Genomic DNA, 18,899 nt, shown 5'->3' on the forward strand with positions numbered 1-18,899 from the left:
GTTGGGGCAGAGAACTCTTAATTATGGGCCAGAGCTGGGAATAATAAGCAACATTCATAAAATTTGCCCCATGATATTTCCCCATTAAATGGCTGCAGCCACAGGTAGGGCTTTTATATTTATTCCATTCCACCCCAGCAGGGAACTTAGATCTCTCAGACTGGAGCAGAAAGGAAACTCAGATGAACTGCGATGCAATCAGTTCAGCCGAGTTGACAGATAACGGGTCACTGAGGTGTTCCCACTGGAGGTAAGGTAAGTGCAATAGATTGTGAAAGAAAAGAATGCATTATTAGCACCATCATTTACCATTTAAAAATTGTAGATAGATATCATACACACCCATATATAATATATATTTATGAACACTTTTTTGCTTGGCACACAATCACCCATCCTAATCCCTGCACTCCAATATGTCTCTTATGCAGGAAAAAGGATTGGGACATGAATCCATGGGCAGAAAATACACAGTCAAATCCAAACTTGCTGTGATTGGCTATTAGGGAGCCTCTATGCACCCTATCAGCTTACAGGGGCTTTATTTGGTAGGAAATCTTGTTTTTATTCAACCAAAACTTGCCCCCAAGTCAGGAATTCAAAAATAACTCCCTGGTTTGGGGGCACTGAGAGCAACACCCAAGGGGTTGGGGAGCAACATGTTGCCTCCGAGCCACTGGTTGGGGATCACTGGTCTATGTCATCATCCTGGTTAACATACCCAGAAAGCCTACGCCCTTAAACCTGCCCACAGGTAGAGAATAATGGATGGAATGGAATAATGTGCTTCTGCAAACCAATGCATATTTGGTGGCAGCGGGTGGAGGCAAGGTGGCCAGTTGGGTTGCCTAGGGTGCCCATCTTGGTAACTAGCACTAGGCATGAGTGGGTCTTGTAACACTGACTCAATCCCTATGGGTTTTTTTTGTTTTATAATGTATTTTATTCAGAACTGGGGGTGTAGTTGTTATTGACAGAACTGTAAATATTGTATTGTGCCTTAGATAAAATAGGCCAGCATTTCAGATATAGAATGTTAAATAACTCAACATATATTGCAACAAAATACATATAAACTAAAATCTTACTATACTAACTGACTAATTGCATGGTTTTTACCCAAGTGATACTTGGCAGGGAATCTCTGGCTCTCATACAGGAGCGGTTAATATTTTGTTTGCATTTCAGTGAAACTCAGTTGAACCTCAGTCCAACAATGAGTTCAGTCAAGTTTAGGAGTTGTCACAGAGAGCTGTGTTTGGATTGGTGGGGGTAATGGTAATAAATAGCGATAGGAATGGGCAGAGAATTGTGTTCCAGACGCCAACACTGAAGCAGAGAACCCTCACATCCTATGGTGGCACTTTCCCTTCCCTTCTGCAGGTTTGTACTGAATTCTCTTATAGAATAGATTTCAGAATACCATTTATGATTATCTAATGATTGACCACTGCATCAGAAGCAGTGTATATGGAAGGGATGAAACTAATGCATTATGGGTACCCATGGATAAATCTTGCAAAGTTCATTTGGTAAAAAAAAAAAGAGCTGATATTATCATTTTGCATTGCTGATGCCGATATGTGAGTAACTATGGTAACTGTTTCTACTTTACCTTTACCTGTTTATCTGGCTTTATATTTTGGTTTTAATATGCCATCAATCAATGCTCTTAATATTAATGTACAGGGTAATGGGGGTCATTGACTATGGGAAGAAGGGCAAGAGCACCTTAGTTCAGCCAACCTTTTGTTTATAGTTACGGCTTTTAAAGAAAAAATGTGTAAGTTTCTAAAGGGGGTGGATAAAAGATCATAACTGTGAAGGAGGCTGGAATGATGCTCAATGAATTGCCAGCCAGTGGCTTGTAAGCAACATATTGGTCACCACCCCCTATGATGTTGGTCTCAAACTAGGTGCCCATTTTTACATTTCTGACAAGTTTTGGGAGCCCAGAGACACAGTTTTACCCCAAGCAGAGCCTCCTGCAGGCCAGCAGTCCCCATGGGGATAATAAATAGCCAATCACAGCCCTTAGGTGAGGAAAGGAGGAAGAATAATTTGGAGAATGAGCCTATGGTCTAAGGTTTTCTGGTGGGCCCCTAAGGTCCCAGTCCGAAATGGATGTGTCTATTTAAAGTGCTAGGACTTGGTCTTTTTCTCATTATCTCCCTATTGATATGGAGATAATAGGGGCCATTTTCTGTTCCCAGGGGTGGCAGTGCTAGAGCTTTATGGGGAACAAGAGCTCATCTGTTATATATATATATATATATATATATATTATTTTTTTGTAGTGAACATCACAGCTCACTAAGGCTGAGCCCAGACTAAAATGGCCATAACCTTTTTTAATTTAAAAATGCCTCCCCAAGCTTCCCCTAGACCAGCCAACATTTCAGCCTATGGAAGACTCACACTTCCTCTAGCTTAGAGTTACTGAAGGAAGCAATGCTGGCTCCTATGGGGTCTTCTTCTTCTTATTGATTATATCTGCTGGTAATGCTGCACTGAGCTGGGTGAGCCTCGGGGCACCTTTGTACCAAAAGAAGGTTGTGGCCACTGTTGGTTTAATATAGTTTAAAATCAAATCTAAGAGTTTATGTGGATGCATCAGCCAAAATCAGCCAATTAAGTATTTAGATGACAGATCAGTAAATAGAAACTTTGCATCTACTATTGGATTTGTTCTCCTAATGCTGCCCCAGAGCGCAACCCCTGGGCCAATTGCCCCAAAAATCATAATTGTGTTTCTTTTCTAATTTCAGGTTTAATTAAGACATTTGCCATGGATCCGGTGTCTGTACTTCTGTCTGTTGTCGTTTGTATTTTCCTATTTAAAGTCTTTTATGATGGGGAAAAAGAATCTCAGAACTTCCCTCCTGGGCCCAAACCATTACCCCTCATTGGGAATCTGCACATTATAAACATGGAGAAACCCTATCTAACATTTATGGAGGTAAAGAGTTGGTTTTCTGTAGTTGCCATTTACAATGTTTTTCTACACCCTACTTTTTACCTATTCCCCTTTCTGCTATTGCCCATAGTTTTTTGGGTTTTTTGGGGGGCGGGTAGTATAATAAACAATTTTACATATTATACTTGTTTAGCAATCTATAGCCACCAATGAGACAATGTACAATGTACTTGTCAGGTGTTTGAAAAAAAAACATTTGATTGGTTACTTTGAGGTTCTGCAGACAGGTAGTAGCCAGGGGTAAGGATGCAGTGGGGGCCGGGTAAATAACCTTGGGGGGCTGGATCTGGCTTGTGGGCCGTAGTTTGAGGATCCCTGAGCTAGAACCTTAATAAGTGTGGCATGATACATCAGTTTTGAGCAACCCTGGGGCACTCTGGGACTTTCAATGTAGAGAACTCAGTTGTGCTCTCCTACACTGAAAGAGCAGAATTTTAAATAAAGTGGAATTTCTGCTCCTGAAGTTGTCATGGTCAGAATCTCCTCCCCTTGTACAGCCTAAGGAAAGCTTCTCAGGTTGACCCATGGCAGAAGCCCCCGAGTACTAAGTTGCCCAAAATAGTGGCTGTGGAGCTTGTGCACTTGTGCCAGTTGTAGGTACAAGCTAGGTACAAGCTACACTGTGCTTCTGTGCTGTGCTTCATTGTAGGAATTCTAGTATATTAGGAACACAAAAAGTTGGGTCTCAAAGCACAACATCTGGGGAAAGGTGTATAGTGAAGACAGGAGACTTTGTGCTCATTGCTTGCACATTGAACCTTGCCTTATTTATTGTAGATAAGGCCAGCTGCGTTGATATTACACTGCTTGAAATATTACAAATAGTTTTCAATAAACATTATATTTTTATTCTGATGACTGTACCTCTTTAGTGTATATCATATATATTATTCAGGTGCAAATAAATAAATATTATGAGATGACAGTAAACCATGAATGCTTCCATTGCAGCTGGCTGAGAAGTACGGCTCAGTATTCAGCTTTCACCTTGGGACAGAGAAGGTGGTTGTGCTTTGCGGCACTGACGCAGTGAGAGACGCTCTCATCAACCATGCCGAGGAGTTTTCAGGGAGGCCAAAAGTTGCCATTTTTGACCAGATTTTCAAAGGACATGGTAATTGTATTCAATATGATTCTGTTCAGTTCTGATTCTGTATCCGGTATATGAAGGGCTTTGGTGACAAGTGATTCCAGCCCGAGCTACCCAGACCAAGGGTTTGGGTGTTTAAAGCCGAGTAGACCAAGCAAATGATAGGACAGGTGGCAAACAATCTAGTAAACATGCTGAGCCTTGATCAATAAGATTAGCAAATACATTTATTTAAGGTTGCCTTGGCACTAATGGGCAGTGCTTCTGGTATAAAATATATATTGCATGCCCCAGTCCCAAAATGCACATCTGCAGTAATATGTATAGTTGACCAAAAGGAAAAAGGTAGCTTTGGTGCTATACTGGTGCACAAAAAGGGCTCAGCCATCTTACATTTGGGTAGTTGCTTATGTCTAGTTAGAGAGAAGGAAACACTTCCAGGTCAGAGAGAGAGAGACTGGACAGAGGGTACCCATCTAGGAAGCCATTTGTAGGAGTGTCAGACTGATCATGGTTAGGATGAGAAGGGCCAAAAGCCTTATTTAAACTGAAGGTACTGATATATTTCATGTGTCAATGCTATGTCACAACCTTAAAACCAGAAATGAGAAGCTTGAACCTACTCCTAAGGAATTATGGGTAGAAACATGGCAAAACCACCTGTTCTAACAGGTAATTGCAACACTGTGAAAGAGCTGAAGAGAAACAGAGTGTGAAAGAGACATTTGTTTGGTATACATTGGTATTACTTTTACTTTCAAATATGAGATTATTAGAAGATGCCTTGGACCATCCTGATTTGGTAGTCGCACCAAAGAAAGACTTTTCAAAATACATTTTTTTTTCTGTGCAGGTATTATTTTTGCGGATGGGGAGAACTGGAAAGTGATGAGAAGATTCTCTCTTTCAACACTAAGAGACTTTGGGATGGGGAAGAAAACTATAGAAGAAAAGATCTCTGAAGAAAGTGACTGTTTGGTGGAAACATTCAAGTCCCATGGAGGTAGGAGTGAGAGTATGTGTGTGTATTGGGTCATGAAGTAGAAATAATAGTTGATAAAAGAGATAAGAGTTGAGTGAAGGAGTCATGGCATTAAGTAAGGGAAGCAATTGGGTGTGTAGCTGCCACATTGATGAGATATTCAGCAAGATTTCAAGTAGAGGCTTCTCGTCGCTGGTACTGAGGATAAGGCTTAAGGATAATGGCATATTGCCATTACTCCTTTTCACAGAAAGGGCTATGGTGAGGCAGGGTTGATATGTTGCTTTTAGTTGGAGGGAGAATGTGCTGCTATGGGGATGGCAGTATGGATAAGTATGAACATGAGTACAGCTTAGCACTCATTCCTTCTTCTTCCTCTATACCCCAGGGAAGCCGTTTGATAACACCATGATAATGAACGCCGCTGTAGCCAACATCATTGTCGCCCTACTGCTCAGTCAGCGCTTTGATTACCAGGATCCAACGCTTCTGAAACTTGTAAAAAGCATTAATAAAATTGTCAGGATCACTGGAAGTTCTATGGTCATGGTAAGCCCATTGTGGCAATTCTTTCACTTCCTCCCACAAAGACATTTGTTGTTTACACCACCCACACGGTGTATTCACTTACTGCGATTTTAGTTCAAGTAGTACCTGTACTTGATCCCAACTAAGATATAATTACCCCTTATTGGGGGCAGAACAGCCCTATTGGGTTTATTTCATGGTTAAATGATTCCCTTTTCTCTGTAATAATAAAACAGTACCTGTACTTGATCCCAACTAAGATATAATTACCCCTTATTGGGGGCAGAACAGCCCTATTGGGTTTATTTAATGGTTAAATGATTTCCTTTTCTCTGTAATAATAAAACAGTACCTGTACTTGATCCCAACTAAGATATAATTACCCCTTATTGGGGGCAGAACAGCCCTATTGGGTTTATTTCATGGTTAAATGATTCCCTTTTCTCTGTAATAATAAAACAGTACCTGTACTTGATCCCAACTAAGATATAATTACCCCTTATTGGGGGCAGAACAGCCCTATTGGGTTTATTTAATGGTTAAATGATTCCCTTTTCTCTGTAATAATAAAACAGTACCTGTACTTGATCCCAACTAAGATATAATTACCCCTTATTGGGGCAGAACAGTCCTATTGGGTTTATTTCATGGTTAAATGATTCCCTTTTCTCTGTAATAATAAAACAGTACCTGTACTTGATCCCAACTAAGCTATAATTACCCCTTATTGGGGGCAGAACAGTCCTATTGGGTTTATTTAATGGTTAAATGATTCCCTTTTCTCTGTAATAATAAAACAGTACCTGTACTTGATCCCAACTAAGATATAATTACCCCTTATTGGGGCAGAACAGTCCTATTGGGTTTATTTCATGGTTAAATGATTCCCTTTTCTCTGTAATAATAAAACAGTACCTGTACTTGATCCCAACTAAGATATAATTACCCCTTATTGGGGGCAGAACAGTCCTATTGGGTTTATTTCATGGTTAAATGATTCCCTTTTCTCTGTAATAATAAAACAGTACCTGTACTTGATCCCAACTAAGCTATAATTACCCCTTATTGGGGGCAGAACAGTCCTATTGGGTTTATTTAATGGTTAAATGATTCCCTTTTCTCTGTAATAATAAAACAGTACCTGTACTTGATCCCAACTAAGATATAATTACCCCTTATTGGGGCAGAACAGCCCTATTGGGTTTATTTAATGGTTAAATGATTCCCTTTTCTCTGTAATAATAAAACAGTACCTGTACTTCATCCCAACTAAGATATAATTAATCCTTATTGGATGTAAAATAATCTTTTTGGGTTTAGTTAATGTTTTATTGATTTCTTAGTAGACTTAATTATGGAAAGACCCCTTATCCAGAATACCCTTGGTCCGGAGCATTCTGGATAACAGGTCCTATACCTGTAGTACATGTTTATAAAGAACCAACATATTCTGCAGCACTGAACGATAAATAGGCATACAGAATATGTAACTGTGCGCATCCCTCCCCCAAGGCTGGGGAGATAATGGAGTCATTTATATTGCTAGACACTTCTGGAGTGTTCTATATGCTGGATGGTGGAAAAAAGACCATTTCTGTCTTAGAAGGATTTAATTTAAGATAGTGTTGAGACATTTGAGTAGAAATGACAAGCAATAAGAAATAATATACACATTTGAGGTTGGCAAACCATAAACTTGATTAAGGACCAGGGTGCTCACTGTAAGGGGACAACCTGAAAGTCCCCATAGTGTTACAAACCAAAACAAGAGGAACAGGGTACTCTAGCGTATGGAAAAAAGTGTCCATACCCAATGTGTTTCAACCCTATCTAAGGGTTCTTCATCAGGGCACATGCATAAAAATGCATATTGAATTTTGATACACGTGCTCCTGACAAAGCAAGGTTGCAACCTGTTGGGTATAGCCTTTTTTGCTTATGAAATAAATAAATTGACATTTTTTTCTACATCATTGTCTATACACTGAAGTGACCTGTTCCTCTTGTTTTGGGTGACAAGCAATAAGAGCTCTGGTTGAGATCAAGAGAGGAGAGATAGATTGAATAGTAGATAGTATACAGCAAAAAAATATGGGGGCCTTGGCCAGAGCCTGAGGAACCAAAAAGAGTTAAGGGAGAAGATGATTCCCTGGCAGGAGCAAGCTCATTAAGGGCCATGGTGAGGGTGCTATAATAGCCAGAGGTAGCCACATTGGTACATAATGTTTTTGATATTAGAGCAGACATCACATGTGACTCTTCCACTAAGCATCCACCTTTGCAGTATTGGGGGAGGAAGGGTATTACAGTTGAACTATGACTCTGACATTTAATAACTTAAATGTTCTTAAACAATAAACAGGACCTATATTAAATATCTTAATGTGGGATAATGATGCCAAGTTACCGTTAAGATAAGAGAACACTTTTAAAAAACATATTTCTGTTGGATTATTTCTTAAAGCTGTATAACACATTTCCGTCTATCATGCAATGGATTCCTGGAAGTCACCAAAACGTTGTCAAGAATGCAGAAAAAATATACACCTTTCTTATAGAGACATTTACCAAACACCGGCACCAACTGGACGTAAATGACCAGAGGGATCTCATTGATACATTCCTCATCAAGCAACAAGAGGTAATGATAAATTTAGTGCTAAATTCAGTGCTAAAAAGTTCATTCTTATGTTTATTAAATACGTTATACAATTGGTGTGCTTCAGGCAAGGAAAGAACCTATGGACTTTGCTAGACATGTTTGTTATTATAATAATATGGATTGAACCACAGATGGACCACTGGAGCGTTCTTAAGTAATATCTTAAAAGGAAAGGTAAAAACTAAGTCAGCTTTATCAGAAAGGTCTATGTAAATACAGCCATAAGCACTTACAGAAACACTGCACTGAGTTCTCTATCAAAAGAAACACAGGATTTATTGTCTCCTTTTTTGTAAACATGTTCTTTGGTATCAGACTTCCTCTCTTTTAGGGCTCCTTCAGTTTTGGGGCTTGAGTCTGCTCAGTTCTCCCCTCTCTCCCCCTCCCTTCTCCTGCTCCCCCCTCCCATAAAAATGCAAAAGAACTCACTTCCCCCTCCCTTAGGAATGAGTGATCTGAGCTTCCAACAGCTACAACTGAAGCAGGAAGCTACCAAACTATCAGAGGAAGCTTCTAGGGCTCTTTACTCAGGTATAGTAAAGCTTTCTGCCGAATAAATATAGGGTTCTAGTGTGGCACTAATATGGCAAATCTATTGGCAGTATCCCTTAAGACAGTGCTGTCCAACTGGGGGCCCGCGGGCCGCATGCGGCCCTCGACCCCCCTCTGTGTGGCCCCCCACCTGTCTGGCTGCTTTGATGTCTTAACTCTGTGTTAATGGTATCAGTACTGAGATTAATTGGCCCCCTGCATGGTTCTCACCTCAGATTCAGGCTGTAATCCCCCTGTATTGTTTAAACATGTAATCCCCTGTGTTGTTCACACCTTTTAATCTCTGCATTGTTCACCCCCTGCAGTGTTCACACCTCAGGCTCAGGCTGTAATCACCCACATTGTTTACCTCTTCACACCTCAGACATTGTATGTACTGCCTGGCCTATGCTGCCTGTGTATAGGCAGCATAGGTTAGGCAGAGTATGGCACATAGGCAGCATAGGGCAGGGAGGGTATGGCACACACAGGCAGCATAGGACAGGCGGAGTATGGCACATAGGCAGCATAGGGCAGGCAGAGTATGGCACACACAGGCAGCATAGGGCAGGCAGAGTATGGCACACACAGGCAGCATAGGGCAGGCAGAGTATGGCACACACAGGCAGCATAGGAAAGGCAGAGTATGGCACACACAGAGTATGGCACACACAGGCAGCATAGGATAGGCAGAGTATGGCACACACAGGCAGCATAGGACAGGCAGAGTGCTGCCTGTGTGTGCCATACTCTGCCTGCCCTATGCTGCCTGTGGGAAGTGAACCTGGCAGGGGTTTTTTCTGGGAGTTTGTTAGCAGTTGAAATAGCCATTAAATGGTCCCTATCCACAGGGGAGGGGGAGGCATATGGATTTAAGGGTGTGTCTTAATATGACATAATATAATTCTTTAACATATGAATGATGGTTGATACCCCTGCAGTGACCATTGTGATAAAATGGGTGTGGTTTGAAGTGGGTGTGGTTTAAAATGGGGGAGTGGCCCAAACTAGCTTCCATTAGCGTCCCTCCACCATGTATGCAAGAGAAATTCCGGCCCTTGGCACTGCAGAAGTTGGACAGCACTGCCTTAAGATATCACAGGTAGTTAGATTTTTAAAGCTCAATTTCTAAATGGCTAGAAATATTTTGGACTCTTTTGACATAAGTGTTCCAAAAGAGTTCATATTATTCATTACCATCTGAAACTAATTAACTTCAGCTCAGAAGTCCAGGACTTCCAAAGTGCTACCCAGCACTGTATTCTTTACTTTTCTCTTAGTCTTGATCTTCTGTGTTGTTTTTGAATTATTATGCTTCCAATTCTGCTTTTTTTTCCATCCTGCCTCGTTAATTTGTGATGCAGACAATTAATTTAGCTCTGCAATTTCAGGAGAAGTCTTCTTCTACAAAGTTTTTCCATGATGAAAACTTAAAAGTCCTTTTACTCAATTTATTTGGTGCCGGAATGGAGACGACTTCTACCACTCTTCGCTGGGGTATCCTGCTAATGATGAAATATCCGGAAGTTCAAAGTAAGGATTGAATCTATAGCAAATGATGGTACCTGTATAAAATTAATTTATATAATGTGTTAAATATCTTAGGCCTGTGCAAAAAGTCTCACTTCAAAGTTTATGCAGAAATTGAGAGATGAGACATGGCTTCACTTTCTCTGTAATAATAAAACAGTACCTGTACTTGATACCAACTAAGATATAATTACCCCTTATTGGGGGCAGAACAGCCCTATTGGGTTTATTTCATGGTTAAATGATTCCCTTTTCTCTGTAATAATAAAACAGTACCTGTACTTGATCCCAACTAAGATATAATTACCCCTTATTGGGGCAGAACAGCCCTATTGGGTTTATTTCATGGTTAAATGATTCCCTTTTCTCTGTAATAATAAAACAGTACCTGTACTTGATCCCAACTAAGATATAATTACCCCTTATTGGGGGCAGAACAGCCCTATTGGGTTTATTTAATGGTTAAATGATTCCCTTTTCTCTGTAATAATAAAACAGTATCTGTACTTGATCCCAACTAAGATATAATTACCCCTTATTGGGGGCAGAACAGCCCTATTGGGTTTATTTAATGGTTAAATGATTCCCTTTTCTCTAATAATAAAACAATACCTGTACTTGATCCCAACTAAGATATAATTACCCCTTATTGGGGGCAGAACAGCCCTATTGGGTTTATTTCATGGTTAAATGATTCCCTTTTCTCTAATAATAAAACAATACCTGTACTTGATCCCAACTAAGATATAATTACCCCTTATTGGGGCAGAACAGTCCTATTGGGTTTATTTCATGGTTAAATGATTCCCTTTTCTCTGTAATAATAAAACAGTACCTGTACTTGATCCCAACTAAGATATAATTACCCCTTATTGGGGGCAGAACAGCCCTATTGGGTTTATTTAATGGTTAAATGATTCCCTTTTCTCTGTAATAATAAAACAGTACCTGTACTTGATCCCAACAAAGATATAATTACCCCTTATTGGGGGCAGAACAATCTGAAAAATTTCCAGTGCAGGAAATAATTTTTTAAATTCGAAATGAATCTTAATGATGGTTAATGAATCAGCCTCTTCAAAGCCTCCTCCATCTCTGTTTTTTATGTTTCCTTCAGAAAAAGTCCAAGATGAAATAGACAGAGTGATTGGATCAGCAGAACCTCGGCTCGAACACCAGAAACAAATGCCCTATACTGATGCCGTTATCCATGAGATTCAGAGATTTGCCGACCTTGTGCCTAATAACGTTCCCCATGCAACAACTAAGGACGTCACATTCAGGGGATATTTCATCCCAAAGGTATATTCTTTTTTATTAAAGAGAGCACTTTAGTTTGTTAAATGCATTTAGAAAATGTGCATCTCAAAATGTGTTGCAGTTTTTTCTCTCACCAATTATACCCACAGAGTCCAATCTCCTATTATTATTATTATTATTATTAACATGTATTTATAAAGCGCCAACATATCCCGCAGCGCTGTACAATAAGTGGGTTTCATACATTGGACATACAGAGTAACATATAAAGCAACCAATAACCGATACAGGAGGTGAAGAGAGCCCTGCCCAAAAGAGCTTACACTCTACAAGGAGACACACAGAGTAACATATAAAGCAATCAATAACCGATACAAGAGGGGAAGAGAGCCCTGCCCAAAAGAGCTTACACTCTACAAGGAGACATACAGAGTAATCTATAAAGCAACCAATAACCGATACAAGAGGGGAAGAGAGCCCTGCCCAAAAGAGCTTACAGTCTACAAGGAGACATACAGAGTAACATATAAAGCAACCAATAACCGATACAAGAGGGGAAGAGAGCCCTGCCCAAAAGAGCTTACAATCTACAAGGAGACATACAGAGTAACATATAAAGCAATCAATAACCGGATACAGGAGGGGAAGAGAGCCCTGCCCAAAAGAGCTTACAATCTACAAGGAGACATACAGAGTAACATATAAAGCAACCAATAACCGATACAAGAGGGGAAGAGAGCCCTGCCCAAAAGAGCTTACACTCTACAAGGAGACATACAGAGTAACATATAAAGCAACCAATAACCGATACAAGAGGGGAAGAGAGCCCTGCCCAAAAGAGCTTACAATCTACAAGGAGTAACATATAAAGCAATCAGTAACCGATACAAGAGGTGAAGAGAGCCCTGCCCAAAAGAGCTTACAATCTACAAGGAGTAACATATAAAGCAATCAATAACCGATACAAGAGGTGGTTGCAACCAGACCTTCACTTTCATTTTCCAATTTTTAGCAGTCTGTTCATAGGAAACGTTTATACATTTTTCATTGGATCCATAAAAAGAGAAAAAGCCATGTTTTGGCCTTCAACCCCCTGAATGCGTGAGTTTGGAGGCACAGGTTGGGGAGTACCAACAGGCATAGAAGCTCTTTACTCATCTCCAGCCTCAGTCTGGGGCTATTTGCAGAGTGCAGCCAAATCCCAAATAAGTATTAAGGGACAGACTTTTGCACTCCTTACTCTACCACTGCTCTACCACTACTACTTAGACTGTAAACTCTATGGGGCAGGGACCTCCTTTCTACTATGTCTCATACCACATGGCACTTAGGGGGTGATTTATCAATAGTCGAGTTTAAATTTTTTATCGATTCAAGCTTTTGGCGCTTAAAAAACTCAAAATCGAGTTATGTTTCAAAAACTCAACTGCAAAAAACCCAAAAGCTTGAATGTAAAATTTCCCCATCTAAAAGCTTGTGAGTTTCTATAGAAGTCAATGGGAGATGTCCTCAATTCGAGTTAATGATTTTTATTCAAGTTTGTTTCGAAACTAAAATATTCGAGTATGCGTGTTTTTTATATTGGCACAATAAGTGAGTGTTCGATAGGCGAGTTTAATCGGTTTAGAAAAACAAACTCGAATTCACAAATTCGAAAATTGATAAATAAGCCCCTTAATCTCTGTGTATTTATACTTATTTATTTATTTATTTATTATACCCCTTGTCCTCCCTGTGTGTAATTGTGTATATTGTAAGATTGTACAGCGCAGCGTACCCTTGTGGCGCTTTATAAATAAAGTTATACATACATACATAGAAATACATACAAACCACTCGCGTCAGGTTCATGTTGTAAGCAGGGGACACATTTTCTTCATTTAGATCCCACTTACTTACCATAAGTAGTAAATATCCAATTCTATGGAGCCCATTCATGAAACCACGATTATTTTTTTCCAGAGAAAAACGTGTTTTTTCTAATTTTTAGAACTTTTCGTAATGACCACGATAATATCATTAAAATTGCACAACTTCTTTGTGGTTTCATGAAAAAGTCGTAGTTTTCGCAAAGACTACGACAATTTAGTTATTCGTTCAAGCTTCAGTATCGTGACTATCTATCTATGGGAGGCTTCCAAAATGATGCACTGAAGGTTCAATGCCAGAAAGGTTTTTGCGCCGCTTACGACCGTTTGGATGCGAAAATTTTGTGACTTACGGATCACAACCACAATATTTTCGTACGACCAAGAAAATAATTTTTGCGCAATTTTCGCACATCAGACATTATCGTGGTTACTCCGAATTTTTTCCAATTGTGCTTTTAATTAGCGAAAATTCATGGTTTCATGAATGGGCCCCCAAGTCTACTTGCTACCAGTTTTGTTTGTTTCTCTCTAATGGTCTCCTCTCTTTTAGGGAACTCATGTGATCCCACTGCTGACATCTGTTCTCAAAGATAAAGATTATTTCAAAAAGCCAAATGAATTTTATCCGGAACATTTCCTTGACTCAGAGGGACATTTTGTGAAAAATGAGGCCTTCCTTCCCTTCTCAGCAGGTACTGTGGCTCTGTTTAATATCTGTCAATACAGCTCAATGTGTGTGTTTATAAATATATATACTGCAATTGGTATTTTTTTCATTGTTATTTGTGTTTTTTTTTTTTATTTAGCTTTTTGTGCAGAAACTCTTCAGTTTGGAATTTCAGCACCTATCTGGTTGCTATGGTCTAAATGACCCTAGTGACCAGGCAGTGGTTTTAAAGAGGGGCTGAAATATGAATAGGAGAGGGCCTGAATAGAAAGTTAAGTAATAAAAAGAAACAATAATATTATAGCCTCACAGAGAAATAGTTTATTTGGCTGCCGGGGTCAGTGACCGCAGTTTTTAGATGATGTAGTTTTACGTTCACATTTTTCGCAGCTTTGTTGCTAATAAATGGTGAAAAATTCTAATTTATTTAAGATAAAAAATCAAGTTTTTGCAAAAAAATAAAACCAAACATTAGTTAACGGGCCCCAACATTTTGACTTCAGAATAATATTCCACCACTTAGACCTCATGACAAACATAATAAAACTTGCACTCTGAGTCCTTTACAACAACACACTGTGCCTTGGGAGTAGGGATGGACTGGGGAAAGAGTCGTAATAGAGCCTCAATTGGAGGGTACTGGTCCCCACAATTTGCTCCCCAACCCACCATAAGCGACCCCCACCCATCAACACCCCATTCCATCCCCACTTCCCAGACAATCAAGACCGTAGGTGCATCAAAACCTGCCTGCCTGAAAACTAAAAGAAGCGCCTTAAGCACCTTAGGCCTGAGGTGTAAGAATAAGTACACCAGAGGGGTGGTGCAAAGGTGTATACAGGTATGGGATCCCTTACCCGGAAACCCGATATCCAGAAAGCTCCGAATTATGGAAAGTCCGTCTCCCAAAGACTCCATTTTAATCAAATAATTCAGATTTTTAAAATTGATTTCCTTTTTCTCTGGTCCCAACTAAGATATAATTACCCCTTATTGGGGGCAGAACAGCCCTATTGGGTTTATTTCATGTTTAAATGATTCCCTTTTCTCTGTAATAATAAAACAGTACCTGTACTTGATCCCAACTAAGATATAATTACCCCTTATTGGGGGCAGAACAGCCCTATTGGGTTTATTTAATGGTTAAATGATTCCCTTTTCTCTGTAATAATAAAACAGTACCTGTACTTGATCCCAACTAAGATATAATTACCCCTTATTGGGGGCAGAACAGCCCTATTGGGTTTATTTAATGGTTAAATGATTCCCTTTTCTCTGTAATAATAAAACAGTACTTGTACTTGATCCCAACTATGATATAATTACCCCTTATTGGGGCAGAACAGCCCTATTGGGTTTATTTCATGGTTAAATGATTCCCTTTTCTCTGTAATAATAAAACAGTACCTGTACTTGATCCCAACTAAGATATAATTACCCCTTATTGGGACAGAACAGCCCTATTGGGTTTATTTAATGGTTAAATGATTCCCTTTTCTCTGTAATAATAAAACAGTACCTGTACTTGATCCCAACTAAGATATAATTACCCCTTATTGGGTGCAGAACAACCCTATTGGGTTTATTTAATGGTTAAATGATTCCCTTTTCTCTGTAATAATAAAACAGTACCTGTACTTGATCCCAACTAAGATATAATTACCCCTTATTGGGGGCAGAACAGCCCTATTGGGTTTATTTCATGGTTAAATGATTCCCTTTTCTCTGTAATAATAAAACAGTACCTGTACTTGATCCCAACTAAGATATAATTACCCCTTATTGGGGGCAGAACAGCCCTATTGGGTTTATTTAATGGTTAAATGATTCCCTTTTCTCTGTAATAATAAAACAGTACCTGTACTTGATCCCAACTAAGATATAATTACCCCTTATTGGGGCAGAACAGCCCTATTGGGTTTATTTCATGGTTAAATGATTCCCTTTTCTCTGTAATAATAAAACAGTACCTGTACTTGATCCCAACTAAGATATAATTACCCCTTATTGGGACAGAACAGCCCTATTGGGTTTATTTAATGGTTAAATGATTCCCTTTTCTCTGTAATAATAAAACAGTACCTGTACTTGATCCCAACTAAGATATAATTACCCCTTATTGGGTGCAGAACAACCCTATTGGGTTTATTTAATGGTTAAATGATTCCCTTTTCTCTGTAATAATAAAACAGTACCTGTACTTGATCCCAACTAAGATATAATTACCCCTTATTGGGGGCAGAACAGTCCTATTGGGTTTATTTCATGGTTAAATGATTCCCTTTTCTCTGTAATAATAAAACAGTACCTGTACTTGATCCCAACTAAGATATAATTACCCCTTATTGGGGGCAGAACAGCCCTATTGGGTTTATTTAATGGTTAAATGATTCCCTTTTCTCTGTAATAATAAAACAGTACCTGTACTTGATCCCAACTAAGATATAATTACCCCTTATTTGGGGCAGAACAGCCCTATTGGGTTTAATTAATGATTATTGATTTTTTTTTGTAGACTTAGGATATGAAGATCCAAATTACGGAAAGACCCCTTATCCGGAATACCCTTGGTCCCGAGCATTCTGGAGAACTGGTCCTATACCTGTACTTTCCTGATCACTTTTTCTTTTCGTTCTAATTGTTTTGATCACACCCCTGGGCACCTATTAGAATTAGTTCTCCCCTATTTTATTATTATTTTGATAATATGTGAGGTAGGAGGGTAAGAATCCATGGCAATAAAATCAATTGAATATAGCTATTAATATGGACTCGCTGCCTTTCCCTTTTAGGTAGAAGAATTTGTGCCGGAGAGACGTTGGCCAAGATGGAACTCTTCTTGTTCTTCACAAACCTTCTGCAGAACTTCACATTCCAACCCCCTCCTGGAGTTGAGGTCCAACTGACCCGGGGAGTTGCCATTACCTCCATTCCTACAGAGCATAAGATCTGTGCTTTGCCTCGCAGCTAGACTAATATCTTAATACAATGAGTATGAGGAGTATGAGAATTCCTTCATTTACTTGTGATTTTAGCCATCATCTTAAAAATAATGAGCATTGTTGTTGCTTTGTACTTTGTATATACTGTATATGTTTATGCTTTCTTATGTTTTGTAACAGTTGTTTGATAGCAGTTCTATAAATATGTCATTGAAAATAAAATATTGTTCAAACAAACAAAAAAAAAGCGTTTTTTTAACGTTCCTGTACAAACATTCATAGACAGACTGTCACTACTGTTTTAAATAATATATATATATATATGTGCCATGAATTTCTTTAATTTATATCCTTATAAACAGTGCTTGTAATCAGTTATAATCAGGGCTTAGCAATGTCATTTGTGTCACATGACTCATTGAAACGTGTATTGTTATATGTAATACATGAGTGATACTCAGAGTTCCCTGTATAACTCAGCCTGCAGCCTTGTGCCTTTATATGGGCACAGAACCCCTCAGTGACTGCTAATATCCTTATCATTTACAGTAGGGGGTACATTATCCCTTATAATACATGAGTGATACTCAGAGTTCCCTGTATAACTCAGCCTGCAGCCTTGTGCCTTTATATGGGCACAGAACCCCTCAGTGACTGCTAATATCCTTATCATTTACAGTAGGGGGTACATTATCCCTTTTAATACATGAGTGATACTCAGAGTTCCCTGTATAACTCAGCCTGCAGCCTTGTGCCTTTATATGGGCACAGAACCCCTCAGTGACTGCTAATATCCTTATCATTTACAGTAGGGGGTACATTATCCCTTATAATACATGAGTGATACTCAGAGTTCCCTGTATAACTCAGCCTGCAGCCTTGTGCCTTTATATGGGCACAGAACCTCTCAGTGACTGCTAATATCCTTATCATTTACAGTAGGGGGTACATTATCCCTTATAATACATGAGTGATACTCAGAGTTCCCTGTATAACTCAGCCTGCAGCCTTGTGCCTTTATATGGGCACAGAACCCCTCAGTGACTGCTAATATCCTTATCATTTACAGTAGGGGGTACATTATCCCTTATAATACATGAGTGATACTCAGAGTTCCCTGTATAACTCAGCCTGCAGCCTTGTGCCTTTATATAGGCACAGAACCCCTCAGTGACTGCTAATATCCTTATCATTTACAGTAGGGGGTACATTATCCCTTATAATACATGAGTGATACTCAGAGTTCCCTGTATAACTCAGCCTGCAGCCTTGTGCCTTTATATGGGCACAGAACCCCTCAGTGACTGCTAATATCCTTATCATTTACAGTAGGGGGTACATTATCCCTTTTAATACATGAGTGATACTCAGAGTTCCCTGTATAACTCAGCCTGCAGCCTTGTGCCTTTATATGGGCACAGAACCCCTCAGTGACTGCTAATATCCTTATCATTTACAGTAGGGGGTACATTATCCCTTATAATACATGAGTGATACTCAGAGTTCCCTGTATAACTCAGCCTGCAGCCTTGTGCCTTTATATGGGCACAGAACCCCTCAGTGACTGCTAATATCCTTATCATTTACAGTAGGGGGTACATTATCCCTTATAATACATGAGTGATACTCAGAGTTCCCTGTATAACTCAGCCTGCAGCCTTGTGCCTTTATATGGGCACAGAACCCCTCAGTGACTGCTAATATCCTTATCATTTACAGTAGGGGGTACATTATCCCTTATAATACATGAGTGATACTCAGAGTTCCCTGTATAACTCAGCCTGCAGCCTTGTGCCTTTATATGGGCACAGAACCCCTCAGTGACTGCTAATATCCTTATCATTTACAGTAGGGGGTAC

The 18,899-nt window shown here is 39.4% G+C and overlaps 2 protein-coding genes across 3 annotated transcripts in view; one reads left to right on the forward strand and one right to left on the reverse strand.

Moving 5' to 3' along the window:
- The window catches only part of LOC100494435 (cytochrome P450 2K6), a 212,256-nt gene that overhangs the window by 101,063 nt on the left and 92,294 nt on the right, over window positions 1-18,899 (reverse strand). The window lies entirely within an intron of this gene.
- On the forward strand, window positions 1,343-17,277 carry MGC108322 (protein). The gene is made up of 10 exons (NM_001035117.1): window positions 1,343-1,383; window positions 2,769-2,959; window positions 3,929-4,091; window positions 4,921-5,070; window positions 5,438-5,598; window positions 8,042-8,218; window positions 10,162-10,303; window positions 11,418-11,602; window positions 13,982-14,123; window positions 16,891-17,277. Exons 2-10 carry the CDS (start codon window positions 2,789-2,791, stop codon window positions 17,067-17,069), a joined length of 1,470 nt encoding a protein of 489 aa, NP_001030289.1. The 5' UTR covers window positions 1,343-1,383; window positions 2,769-2,788; the 3' UTR covers window positions 17,070-17,277.

The sequence above is a fragment of the Xenopus tropicalis genome, chromosome 5 (assembly GCF_000004195.4).
Source record: "Xenopus tropicalis strain Nigerian chromosome 5, UCB_Xtro_10.0, whole genome shotgun sequence".
Classification (NCBI taxonomy): Eukaryota; Metazoa; Chordata; class Amphibia; order Anura; family Pipidae; genus Xenopus; species Xenopus tropicalis.